Source organism: Nylanderia fulva, unplaced genomic scaffold (genome assembly GCF_048542155.1).
Source record: "Nylanderia fulva isolate GAGA-0341 unplaced genomic scaffold, ASM4854215v1 Scaffold69, whole genome shotgun sequence".
Taxonomy (NCBI): Eukaryota; Metazoa; Arthropoda; class Insecta; order Hymenoptera; family Formicidae; genus Nylanderia; species Nylanderia fulva.
In genome coordinates, this window is record NW_028190797.1 from 614,996 (window position 1) to 628,510 (window position 13,515).

Here is a 13,515-nt window from a genome sequence, read left to right on the forward strand (position 1 = left end):
ATACATATTTTCTAAAAGTAACAATTTCTGAAAAATAAAGCAGTCTCTTGCTTATTTTAAATAGTTGTTAGTAGTAGAAATATTATAGTAATAATAAATAGTAGTTACAATAGTACAATAGTAATAATAATAGTTATAAAGTTGCAGTAGTAACAAAAAAAGATATTTTATGCCAAAGATGATCCATTCGTCTGCTAGTTGCTTTAAAAATATCTTCTCCCAGAACGATTTGCATGTGCGTTCTGGTTATTAAAAAAAGATATTTTATATCAGAGACGATTTATTCGTCTGTTAGTTGTTTCTAAAATATCTTCTTCCAGAACGATTTGCATGTGCGTTCTGGTTATTAAAAAAAGATATTTTACATCAGAGACGATTTATTCGTCTGTTAGTTGCTTTAAAAATATCTTCTCCCAGAACGATTTGCATGTGCGTTCTGGTTATTAAAAAAAGATATTTTACATCAGAGACGATTTATTCGTCTGTTAGTTGTTTCTAAAATATCTTCTTCCAGAACGATTTGCATGTGCGTTCTGGTTATTAAAAAAAGATATTTTACATCAGAGACGATTTATTCGTTTGTTAGTTGCTTTAAAAATATCTTCTCCCAGAACGATTTGCATGTGCGTTCTGGTTATTAAAAAAAGATATTTTACATCAGAGACGATTTATTCGTCTGTTAGTTGCTTCTAAAATATCTTCTCCCAGAACGATTTGCATGTGCGTTCTGGTTATTAAAAAAAGATATTTTATATCAGAGACGATTTATTCGTCTGTTAGTTGCTTCTAAAATATCTTCTCCCAGAACGATTTGCATGTGCGTTCTGGTTATTAAAAAAAGATATTTTATATCAGAGACGATTTATTCGTCTGTTAGTTGTTTCTAAAATATCTTCTCCCAGAACGATTTGCATGTGCGTTCTGGTTATTAAAAAAAGATAATTTATATTCTCATATAATTGAAGCAAGTTGTAACGACAAAAGCTTACAAATTATTGGAGAAAATTGCAGTAATCACTGGCGATGTATTTCTTTTGACGGCACCAAGCTTCGAGTGTACGACAATCTATCTGGCTGTACATACGAAACATTGAAGGCTAAAGAAAAAAATTACATTCATCGCCGTTATCCACAAATAAATAAAAATAATATAATATTTGAAAACGTTCAAACACAACCTGATGGTATATGTTGTGGAATCTTTGCTGCCGCATTTGCTACAACTATAGCTTTAGGAGAAAATCCTTGTAATGAGACATATTCTGCTGATGTTAAACGTATGAGACAACATTTCTTAAAAATAATAGCAGAAAATAAACTGTCACCTTTTTCTAACTAATAAAATTTTATTATTATACTAGAAATGTGTAATTCTAATAAATATTGTTGCAAAAAAGTGTCTAATACAAATGTCTCATTTGCAAAAATCGGAGAGACGAAAAAAATACATATATTATGGTTGCGTTCTCACGGGAATGGGCGATGGAGGGGCCCATTTCATTCTATATATGCATAAAAATGTTTTGTATATTATATAATATTCTGTTATATTATATAAAAATATACAGCTGGTTATTTGAATGTATTTGCTATTTTCTCAATTATTGATAAGAGGAGAAAAGCAAAATGTGCGTACTGCATACATTGTAATTTATAGAAAATTATAGGTAATATCAATATACGTACCATACACGTATGTTTATAACATACACGTATGTGTATACATGTATGTGTATATGTATTTGTATATGTATATGTATGCATTTATGCATGCATTTATATATGTAAGAAATATATACATATATGTACATGTATATAGATGCATATATCCATGCATAAACATATATATAATATGTACATGATGATTCAAAAATCTGGCAATGGCCAATTATCTCCGAAAATAGTGGTCTTATGAAAAAAATACTAAAGGTGTTGACTTTTACCTAGGTGTCAAATTTTGAGATCATTTATAGGTCAACTTTTTAAAATCCTTTATTTTTTATTAGATATTCTTGTAGCTTTTCTCGACAGCTTTCCAAAGCATTATAATGAAACATTTTTTCATGAAGTACTTTTTGAATTATAAAGATTCGAAGCAATTGTTTGACATAAAATTATATCTTTGTAAAATATTCAGTTTTACGTTATCATACTTTTTATTTTTATGCACATAATAATGAGACCAATTTGGTGTAAAGAAAATGCACCCAGCAAACACAAAATATAACTGCTATGTTACATGTATATAATACTATATAACGTGCATGTTACATGTAACATATACGGTAATTTCTCACTCATAGATGTAACATTTGTAATATGACATATGTTATTTATATATTGTAATTACATCCCAGATAGCATCGATATTGTAGGATGCCGAAAGATAATCTTTTGCTAAGTCACTATCCTATCTATAATTACAATAAATAATAGAATCCATAAGTGGGAAATTACAACTAACGTGTATGTTACATGTTACATGCACGTTATTTACGTGTTATATAGCAATTATAATGTTTGCTGGGCAGTTGCTTCTTGAAAATTACATACGTCTTTTGCAACTGTGTTTTCTTTGCATCTATTGATTGGTCTCATTATTCCGTGCATAAAAAGTATAAATGTATAATGAAAATTGAATGTTTTACAAAATATTGTCAATTTTATAAAAGAATTGTTCACTTCAAACCTTTATAACTCAATAAGTACATAAAAAAATATTTTATTAGTGTTTTGGAAAATTCTCGAGATAAGCTACAAGAATATCTAATAAAAATAGAGGGTTTTGTTTAATAAAAGTTGATCTTGAAATGACCTCTAAATTTGACCCCTACGTCAAAGTCAAGGTCACCATAAAATATCTTATTTTTCCTAGAAACAATTTTTATATATAACAATATAAAATTATATAGAAATATATAAAATTATACATATAATTGCAAAATTAAATATGAAATATGTCTATATATAATTAGATAAAAGAACTTTTTATATACATATACTTATATAAATATATATATATATATATATATATATATATATTGTATATATAATAAATAAGTATTCACATATATAAATATATCTAATGTTTCATATATAACTTGACATGAGATTATACATGAACTTCATAATTTATATATAAATAAATTTAATTATATATAAAATGAACATATTTCACATATAATTATGTATAATTATATAATTATTTAGATATAATTATATATATAAAAAATTTTTTCCCGGGTTGAACCCTGCAATTTTTATATTTTATTCATAAGACCACTATTTCTTGGACATAATTGACCGTTGCCGGACTTTTGAACCACCTTGTATATATATATATATATATATATGGTAGATTGTATATTTCCTTTGAAAAATACATGAAAATATGCATATATCATCAAAATATATAAAAGAGCAATATTGAAATTGTGTTCAACTATGTCATAAAGAGACACATTTATATATGTATGTTTTACTGTCATTGACGCTTAGATGCGTGTGCGAGATGATTCGACAGTAAAAATATATTATATTGTCTGATTTCAATAAGTTGAACACACTAAAATAGCTTTTTGACATATATGGATTATTATCGATAATAGCGGAATTAAAATTATCAATAATTATCGACAATTTTAGTTCCACTCAAATGAGGGCGCTAACCCGTCGGAGTTCGGCCAACGCTCCGGCATCCCCTTAATTTAGATAAAATTTTTACAAAAAAACAAGAAACTATGTTTTGAAAACAATGAGCATTTAGAAAATTCGGATTCTCAAAAATTTCGGGCCCTTTAAAAAAATCCGGGCCCGGGGGAAATCACCCCGTCACCACCCCCTTCTCGTCAGCCCTGATATTATATGTTCTTATCACATGACAACATGAATGGTTTAACACAATTTTACGCACATATCGAAATATATTTGTATTTTCTATATGCTCCAATGTGTGCATAAATTTATTAAAACATTCCTGTTGTTGTGTGTACATATAAACATATCAGATCTATTTGTTTTGATTGAACTGGTTGCAGTAGTTTACAGGTTACATTTTTCTTTCCAATGTTAAAAAAGACAACATTTGAACTAATGCAGCCAATTCATGAACAGATTTGTATAGAGATTCATAGAACTATTTATTTCATTTTTATTTTTACTTTTTTAGGGTGACGATGACTACAATCTTATTATGATTGAAAACGAAATATTAAAAATTGAAGTGCAGCAATTGGAGCGTCAGTTGGCTGCTAAAAGACAAATTGCTCAAGCAGAGGTTCCATTAGCTGCACAGGCAGAAGTTCTACCAGCTACTCAAGCAGAGGTTCCACCAGCTGCTCCGCAATCTCAATGTACACCAACGCCTGCAGTGGTGGCTAATATTGTTAACCCCCCACAAGAAAATGCTTTCCGTAAGTACAAAAAATTATATATACAAATATATTATATAAAAAGATAGAAATATATACATACATATTTACATAAAAATTTTGTTACAGTAAAATATAAAACTAATCGATGGTCAACAACAGGAAACCGACGGGGACGGGGACGCGGACGCGGACGCGGACGCGGACGCGGACGAGGAAAAACAATATATATATTTATGTAAAATTTATATAGCTGCTATATAACATGTAATTAATGTGAATGTTACATGTAATAACATATGTTACATTGTAATTGTATTATAATTACATTCCAGATAGCACTGTAACTCATCGATAGATATTGTAGGATGTTGAAAGTAATCTTTCGATAAGTTACTGTGCTATCTGGAATATAATTATATAATATAACTACAATGTAACATATGTTATATTACAAAATGTTACTTTTATAATTGGAAAATTATAACTAATGTGTGTAACATGTAACATTCACGTTAGTTACACATGTTATATAGCGGTATTTTGTAAATTGTTTTTGTAATACCAACCAAGATAAATATTTAAAAAATTGAATTTATGTTTTTTAATATATATATTTATTAATACAATTATCTTTATTTATCATATAATATAATTATTTATTATAACATGATTACATTTATTTATTTATATAGCTGCTATATAACATGTTTAACTGACGTGAATGTTACATGTTAAGGACACATTAGTTATAATTTCACATTTATAAAAGTAACATTTTATAATATAACATATGTTACATTATAGTTATATTACAATAATTATATTCCAGATAACATAATAACTTATCAAAAGATTATTTTCAGCATCCTACTATATCTATCGATGAGTTACAATGATATCTGAGACGTAATTACAATACAACTACAATGTAACATATGTTATGATACAAAAATTACATATATAAATGAGAAATTACTATTAATGTGTACTTTACATGTAACATTCACGTTAACTGCACGTTATATAGCAGCTATATATATTTTACATGTTAATATATATAGTATTTTTTCGTCCGTGTTCGCGGCCACGTCCGCGTCCGCGGTTACTTCCGCGTCCTCGACCACGTCCCCGTCGGTTTCTTGCCCGTGACCATCGAGCAGTTTTATATATTACTGTAACAAAATTTATATATAAATATTTATGTATATACTTCAATCTTTCTATATAATATATTTGTTTAATTAATTTTTTATACTTACGTAAAGCATTCTTTTTGGGGGGGTTAAGGATATTAGCCACTACTGCAGGCTGTTGAGGTTGCGGAGCAGCTAATGGAATTTCTGCATCAGCAGCTGGTGGAGCTTCTGCCTGAGTAGCTTGTGGAACCTCTGCCTGTGCCACTGGTGGAATCTCTGCCTGTGCAGCTTGTATTGCAGCAGCCAACTGACGCTGCAATTCCTGCATTTTAATTTTTAATTTTTGGTTTTCAGTCACGATGAGATTGTAGTCATCGTCACACTAAAAAAATAAAAATGAAATTAATAATTTTGTGAATCTCTATAAATCTGTTCATAAACTGGCTGCACTAGTTAAGAGGTTGTCTTTTTTACTCAACATTGGAATAAAAAATATAACCTCTGAACTAGTGCAACCAGTTCAGTCAAAACAAATGTCTGATGTTTGTATGTACATACAACAGGAATGTTGTAATAAATTTATACACACATTGGAGCATATAGAAAATGTAAATATATTCCGATATGTGCGTAAAATTTTGTTAAACCATTCATGTTGCCGTATAATAAGAACATATTATAAATTAATAAATTGGAAATCTACTTACTTCTTGAATTTTTGTGCTCTTTTCTTTAGTATTCGGCGTTTTCTTTTCTTTATCTTTACTCATTTTAAATAAATATAATATCACTGCGAGCTTGCAAGACGGGCAGTATACTATATCGAAATTGACACAAGTGCCGACGTTTTCTTATCTCATTAACCGCAGACCGGCATCTATTGTATACTTGTCTTGCAAGCTCGCACGCAGTGATATTATATTTATTTAAAATGAGTCAAGATAAAGAAAAGAAAACGCCGAATGCTAAAGAAAAGAACAAAGTGATTCAAGAAGTAAGTAGATTTCTATTTTATTAATTATAATACGTTTCTCTATATTATATGTTCTCATCACATGGCAACATGAATGGTTTAACACAATTTTACACAGATATCGAAATATATTTGTATTTTCTATATGCTTCAATGTGTGCATAAATTTATTCAAACATTTCTGTTGTTGTGTGTACATATAAACATATCAGATCTATGTGTTTTGACTGAACTGGTTGCAATAGTTCAGAGGTTACATTTTTCCTTCCAATGTTGAGTAAAAAAGACAACCTTTGAACTAGTGCAGTTAGTTCATAAACAGATCTATAGAGAAATTCATAAAATTATTAATTTAATTTTTATTTCTACTTTTTTAGTGTGACGATGACTACAATATCATTATGGAAAATGAAATATTAAAAATTGAAATTCAAGATTTGCAGCAGCAATTGGCCGCTGCAAAACAAGCTGCGCAGGCAGAGATTCCACCAGCTGCACAGACAAATGTTCCACAAGCTACTCAGGCAGAGGCTCCACTAGCTGCTCATGCAGAAATTCCACCAACTGCTCCGCAACCTCAACAGCCTGCAGTAGTGGCTAATATCCTTAACCCCCTCAAAAAGAATGCTTTACGTAAGTATAAAAATTAATTAAACAATTATATTATATAGAAAGATTGAAATATATACATAGATATTTTTATATAAATTTTGTTACAGTAATATATAAAACTGCCCGATGGTCACGGGGAAACCGACGGGGACGTGGTCGAAGACGCGGACGTGGCCGCGCACGCGGCCGCGGACACGGACGAGGAAATACTATATATATTAACATGTAAAATATATATAGCTGCTATATAACGTGTAGTTAACGTGAATGTTACATGTAAAGTACACATTAATAGTAATTTCTCATTTATATATATAACTTTTGTATTATAACATATGTTACATTGTAGTTGTATTGTAATTACATCTTAGATATCATTGTAACTCATCGATAGATATAGTAGGATGCTGAAAATAATCTTTCGATAAGTTATTATGTTATCTGGAATATAATTATTGTAATATAACTATAATGTAACATATGTTATATTACAAAATATTACTTTTACGATGGGAAATTACAACTAATATGTACTTAATATTTAACATTTACGTTAATTACACATGTTATATAGCAGCTATATAAATAAATGTAATGTTATTATAATAAATAATTATATTATAAAAGAAACTATATTGTAATTATTATTAATGTATTTTTATTAATGTAATAAATGTAATTATATATCAATATATATACAGTATATATCAATATACACATTAGCTCTCTCTCTCTCTCTCCCCCCTCTCTCTCCCGCTCTTTTTCCCTCTCTCTCTCTCTCTCTTTATCTATCTATCTATATCTATCTATCTATAACTTGTGTTACTGCATGATATAAATGTATGTATGATAGAAAGGGAGGGGAGAGAGAGAGAGAGCGAGAGGAAGAGGGAGAAAGAGAGAAGGAGAAAGAGAGAGAGAAGGAGGGAGAGAGAAAGAGGGAGAGGGAGAGGGGAGAAAGTGAGAGAGGGAGGGAGGAAGAAAGAGAGAGAGAGAGAGAGAGAGAGAGAGAGAGAGAGAGAGAGCGAGGGAGCGAGGGAGCGAGAAAGCGGGAGACAGGGAGGGAGAGAGAGGGAGAGGGAGAGAGAGGGAGAGGGAGAAAGGGAGAGGGAGAGGGGAGAGAGAGAGAGAGAGAGAGAGAGAGAGATGTATAATCTTGACATATTAATAAATAATAATTATTTAATCTTTTATAATTAATTGCGTTATAAGAAAATATACAAGGATTTGCGAGAAAATTTATTTGATTTTCTATACAAAAAATTTTATTGAAAAAAAATTAATTTGCTAACAAAAGAAATTGAAAATTATAATCACTGATATGTAAACATGTTTATACAATTTGTTTATACAATATATATATATTTTTAACTCGGTAACTCTTGAATTATTGTAATTCATATATATGCTACGTTATCAATTTTACTTAAGGCAAAGTACAATATGCTTGGTTGTAGTAAGTTGTTCATATATTGAATTTGGCTTTGATTTTTCGAGAATTTTCTCATAGTTCATGTAGGCTATAATTTTACTTGAAATGAGATTTATAACACCCGATGGTATTGTTGCTGTTGAAAATATGTCACAATATTTTACTAGAGTGCACACATCTGGATTACATATCACAATGACAGCATTGCCAGTAATTAAACATTGTGTTAACTCGCGAAATAGAATAACTGCATCTTTCTTTTCAAGAAAAATAACACCTTTTGGAATACGAATTTTTGTTACTTCAAATTTGTCATTCTGATGACAATTCACGTGATTCTTATAGTAATATGCCAATTTTATCCAATGAGATATTTCATTCGCTAATAAAGGTTCACTATAAGAGAAAGAAAAGAAGGAAATATTTATAAAATTATCAAATATGAATAGTATTAAATAAAAATTAAGAAATATAAAAACTTCAATAATTTGTGTAAATTACTTGTGTACACGTACTTAGTTTGTAATATTGACGTAAGCTTGGATAATATACATATTTTAGAATCAATAGACTTTTCTGTCCAGATTTTAAATCCTTCTGTAGCTAACTCAACACATTTCTCAAAATCTCCTCTACAATATTATATATGTATATATATTAATCGATTAAGTTATAAATGTTTAATGTAATGTTATTAAATTTTTTTAATTTTAAAAGTTATAAAATAATGTCAGAGAAATGTGTGTATATCTGTACCTTGTTGCATTTGCCAGTAAAATACCATTGTGTTCCCAATATATATCATCGATAGGTTTTTGCCACATACCACCATAAAACAGATTATAAATTGTACCTAATTTTGGATTTAGTATCCACGTATTATTAGATTTTTCACTCATATATTCAACTTGAGATAAGAGTTTATATTTAAATTTGCATAGTTTTGTGTAAGATATCAAGATACCAGCACAAAAAATCATATGTGTATTTATGAATACAATATTTCCCTGAAAAGAATAAGAATTAGTTTTATAATTAATTTGGTAATAACTAAATCAAAAGATTCAATTTATGTATGTAGGTTAAACTGAACCTATGTCAATCACAATGTGTCAAAACATCATTCATGGAGCGACATCAACGCTATCTTGCAATGAATGCTCGAAATGGACATTTTCAAATACATGCGCATTGAGAAGGTCGACGACGACGACCAAAATTTATAACAATTTTTAAGAAAAACAAAGTTTAGATTATAATATCTCCGTTAATAAAGCACATAGAGAAAAAATAAAGGCACTTTCTTTTATAATTCAAACCTAATCTATCGATTGAGCATAATAAGAACTCGATCGCTTCAGCCGTTATTGCATAATTGAAATATATGATGTTCTCAGATGTCAGACTCACGTTATAATACACGGTGTGCCTCGCTGCGCAAAGCGTCGTTTTTTGACTTGGCGCGAGACACTACCGTGTCTCTTGATATTAAAATATAAAATTAAAACGATTTGACTGGGACAATATTAAAATTATGGATCATGAAAAGAATTACCATAAAAGGCTAATATCTGAAATGATCCACATTAAAGAACAGAAAAATGGAATTAATTTAAATAGAGACACCGAATTGTTAGACAGTAGTTATTTTGACATACTTAAAAAATTTGCTGAATCATAGTTTAGTAAAAACATTGGTAATAAATAAATACATCACGCTCTCTATTTCGACATTTGTTATTCAGACTTCGCAACACACACTTGAAATATCGGGAAAAAGGACTTGTTAAAACGATAATGTAAGTTGAAAGATTTTTTAATTTTCTCTGACATTGATTTAATTCGCGTATTATATCCGCAGCATGTTTAAATGTCGCATAACTTGGCATCTCAGACCAATCGCCTTGCACATCTATTGGTCAACAGCGAAGAATCGTTTTAATTTTATATTTTAATATTTAACTAACTTTGTATTTTTAACATTTAACTTTGTATTTTAATATTTAACTTTTATGTATTGATAAAGACTGTAGTGCAGTCGAAACGTTTACAATTTATATCGTTTCTGTAACGGAATGTTAATTTAATTATTTAACTATTAATAAAAAATTTTTACATCTTATTTATTTGCTCGTTCAGTTGGCCTACTATATTTGATTTGTTTAATTTTGTTCACATATGTAAACTAATTAAAATATTTTCGAAGTGCGCATTATTTGAATTTATACAAAATCATATTCTTTTACAAAAACTTTTTATAACATGCCATTTTTAATGTTATTGGCGGTTATTTTAATAGCTGTTATAAAATCGTTGAAAATATTTATCATTAGTTTATGTGACTTTATGCGATTATTATAGCATTTTTTAAATTTCTTCTTATCAATCAAATATATTAGTATATAAACATTTCATTACATCCATTACACAAAACTGCAGGCTTCCTCTTTTCAACACAATTTTTGTTTTTTCACAAACTGCATGCATTAAAAAATGACAATTAATTAGTTTCATATTTCCTGTGGAACGCCATATATATCCATATGTTTGTCACAAGTTGGGTTAAGCGACTATTTATAATTACTTGAAGAAAAATAATTATTAAATTTTTAATATCAGGAATAATCTAAAATCTAGAATTTAATTTGAATCAATTTCTACTCGACTTAATTCTTGTAGTATTTGCATATTCCAAAGCGTTGATGTCTTACAAGACCCCTTTGATATTTGTAATTTTTGCCGCATTTACACGCGTATGGTTTTTCCTCAGAGTGTACTTTTTTATAAAGTTTTAAGTATCCTTTCTGAACAAATCCTTTATTGCATTTGCGACACTTGTACTTCTCGCCCGTGTGCGTGTCATTTTTTGATTCTCCTTTATCATCGATCGATGCAGTTCTTTCGGTTCCGGGCCGTTTGATATTTTCCTCCAGACTACGATCACACAAATTCGTTTACGTTCGCAATCTATTTCATTGGGATGCTTTTTCTTTCTCTTGTATAACTATCGCTCGTCTGTCTTGAAGAACCGAGAGCGTCAGCCTTCGTATTTTCGTCTGCCTGTTTGTCATTTTTGGATTGGTCGTTCTCATTGATCAATGTAACACTTTTGGTTGTGGGTAGTTTGACGTTTTCTTCCAGCTTATCATTTTTTGATTTTCCAATATATTTCTTTGGGATGCTCTTTCTTTTTTTTGTACTTTGGGTGAGCGTGTAGCTTAGCTCGATAATTATTGTTCTGCCAATATCGCGAATCGAGAGAGGATCGTTAAGACGGAATAGTTATTAGGTGTTATAATTATATTGTCTTTCACTGCGTTTATTCGGATTATATCAAATACAGACTTTTACTCTCCACCGAGGAAAACCGTGTATCGCGAGCGCGAGTCAAAATCTATCTGCCCTTCGAGGCCGCGTATTGTCTTGCTTCTCTCGATTTTTCCACGACCTTATTTTTATTTTTAGGTGATTAGCCTATCTATTATTTTGAAGAACTTTCGCTTTTTATTCTGTTCGGAAATCACAATCTACCTTCGTCATGCTAGACGCTTATTTATTTATTTATTATTTTGTGTCACCGGTCGCGATATCCTTAACACTCGTCGCTTGTCATATATTTTTATTTCGTGTAAATTTTATTTTATATATATTTTAATATGCTTGTGGCATTTATCGCCACAGTACCCCCCTTCTAGTGGTTTTCTAATTTTTTTATCGCGTGTTGTTGCACAATTATTTTATCACCGCCTATTCGTCGATTCAAGTCGTCATTAGTCACCGCGTCAATGTATAATCTCGCGTGGAGAGATAATAAAAAAAAAATAAATAAATAAATAACAATATAAATTAAAAAATTTTGTCCGACACGCCGCGTTACATCATATATCGGCCCGGAAATCGGACCCTTCGACCGCTCCTCGTTCGTGTCTCTCGTCCTTCACTTGCTGGCTGCGCCTTATTCGACTGCTCCGGGTCCAGTCTCATTTCTCTGTCTCCAGGAGTCCTTGCCGTCGGCGACGTTTCGTTAGCCTGTTTTTCTGAAATCAAATATGCTGGTTTTAAACGGTCGATGGATATTGTTTGCTCTTTGCCGTGCATGCGCACGACAAAGGTTTTTTCGCCGCGTCGAACCACCGTGTAGGGCCCATCGTATGGCATCTGCAATTGTGTTTTCGGCCCGTCGTGCCGAACAAACACGCTCTCCGTGGTTCCCAGCTGCTTGTATACAAACGGGCGTCGTTCTCCGTGCTGCGTGATCTCGACCGGCCGGACCTCCTCGAAATGACGTCGCAACTCCTTCACGAAATTGCTGGCGTCTCTCTCCTCGCCGGGCTGCTTATTCAAAAATTGTCCTGGCAGTCTGAGCGTCTCTCCATATACCAGCTCGGCCGCCGTCGCCTGCAGATCGTCCTTCCACGCCGCTCTTATGCCCATCAGAACCGTCGGCAGCACCGTCCACCGGTCCTTCTGATGGCACTTGATCGATGCTTTCAATTGGCGGTGCCATCGTTCTACCATGCCATTGTTTTGGGGGTGATAGGCAGTCGTCCTCAGGTGGTTAGATCCTAGCAATCCGCTCAACTCCTTGAAGAGGTGCGCCTCGAATTGCCGTCCCTGGTCGGTTGTTATTCTCAACGGCACGCCGAATCTGCTTATCCAGCCGTGGTAGAACATCCCTGCGACTGTCTCTGCCTCCTGGTTCTCCATAGGAAACGCCTCCGGCCAGCGCGTGAATCGGTCGATGCAGGTCAAACAATATTTGTTTCCGTCCGATATCGGCATATTAATAATATCCATGTGCACATGCTCAAATCTTTGACTCGGTAACTCAAAAATGCCTCTCGGTGATTTTACGTGGCGTGTAATTTTCGCTCGCTGGCACTCGATGCATGCACGTGCCCATGTACTGCAATCCTTTTTTATTGACGGCCAGACGTAACGCTGTGTCACCATCTTCACCGTCGCTCGTATGTGCCCCGGATGTGCCAG

General features: G+C 31.8%; 3 protein-coding genes across 3 annotated transcripts; 1 reads left to right on the forward strand and 2 right to left on the reverse strand.

The window, feature by feature from the left end:
* Nucleotides 1-5,414: 5,414 nt before the first annotated feature.
* On the reverse strand, nt 5,415-6,279 carry LOC146720458 (uncharacterized). The gene is made up of 3 exons (XM_085488404.1): nt 6,217-6,279; nt 5,633-5,891; nt 5,415-5,545 (listed from the first exon to the last, which is right to left on the reverse strand). Exons 1-3 carry the CDS (start codon nt 6,277-6,279, stop codon nt 5,415-5,417), a joined length of 453 nt encoding a protein of 150 aa, XP_085344530.1.
* A 586-nt stretch (nt 6,280-6,865) lies between these two features.
* Nucleotides 6,866-7,368, forward strand: LOC146720459 (uncharacterized). The gene is made up of 2 exons (XM_085488396.1): nt 6,866-7,115; nt 7,202-7,368. Exons 1-2 carry the CDS (start codon nt 6,884-6,886, stop codon nt 7,321-7,323), a joined length of 354 nt encoding a protein of 117 aa, XP_085344522.1. The 5' UTR covers nt 6,866-6,883; the 3' UTR covers nt 7,324-7,368.
* A 1,082-nt stretch (nt 7,369-8,450) lies between these two features.
* Nucleotides 8,451-9,456, reverse strand: LOC146720460 (uncharacterized). The gene is made up of 3 exons (XM_085488409.1): nt 9,283-9,456; nt 9,042-9,158; nt 8,451-8,922 (listed from the first exon to the last, which is right to left on the reverse strand). Exons 1-3 carry the CDS (start codon nt 9,423-9,425, stop codon nt 8,517-8,519), a joined length of 666 nt encoding a protein of 221 aa, XP_085344535.1. The 5' UTR covers nt 9,426-9,456; the 3' UTR covers nt 8,451-8,516.
* Between the last annotated feature and the right edge of the window lie 4,059 nt (nt 9,457-13,515).

Excerpts from the sequence above, each read along its gene's own strand:
- LOC146720458 (XM_085488404.1), bottom strand. The coding sequence starts at position 6,279 with ATGAGTAAAGATAAAGAAAAGAAAACGCCGAATACTAAAGAAAAGAGC. Across the intron at positions 5,892-6,216 it reads AGAGCACAAAAATTCAAGAA|TGTGACGATGACTACAATCT; the intron begins GTAAGTAGATTT and ends TTATTTTTTTAG. Across the intron at positions 5,546-5,632 it reads CCCCAAAAAGAATGCTTTAC|TAATATATAAAACTGCTCGA; the intron begins GTAAGTATAAAA and ends ATTTTGTTACAG.
- LOC146720459 (XM_085488396.1), top strand. The coding sequence starts at position 6,884 with ATGGAAAATGAAATATTAAAAATTGAAATTCAAGATTTGCAGCAGCAA. Across the intron at positions 7,116-7,201 it reads CCTCAAAAAGAATGCTTTAC|TAATATATAAAACTGCCCGA; the intron begins GTAAGTATAAAA and ends ATTTTGTTACAG.
- LOC146720460 (XM_085488409.1), bottom strand. The coding sequence starts at position 9,425 with ATGAGTGAAAAATCTAATAATACGTGGATACTAAATCCAAAATTAGGT. Across the intron at positions 9,159-9,282 it reads TTACTGGCAAATGCAACAAG|AGGAGATTTTGAGAAATGTG; the intron begins GTACAGATATAC and ends ATAATATTGTAG. Across the intron at positions 8,923-9,041 it reads ACGTCAATATTACAAACTAA|TGAACCTTTATTAGCGAATG; the intron begins GTACGTGTACAC and ends TTTCTCTTATAG.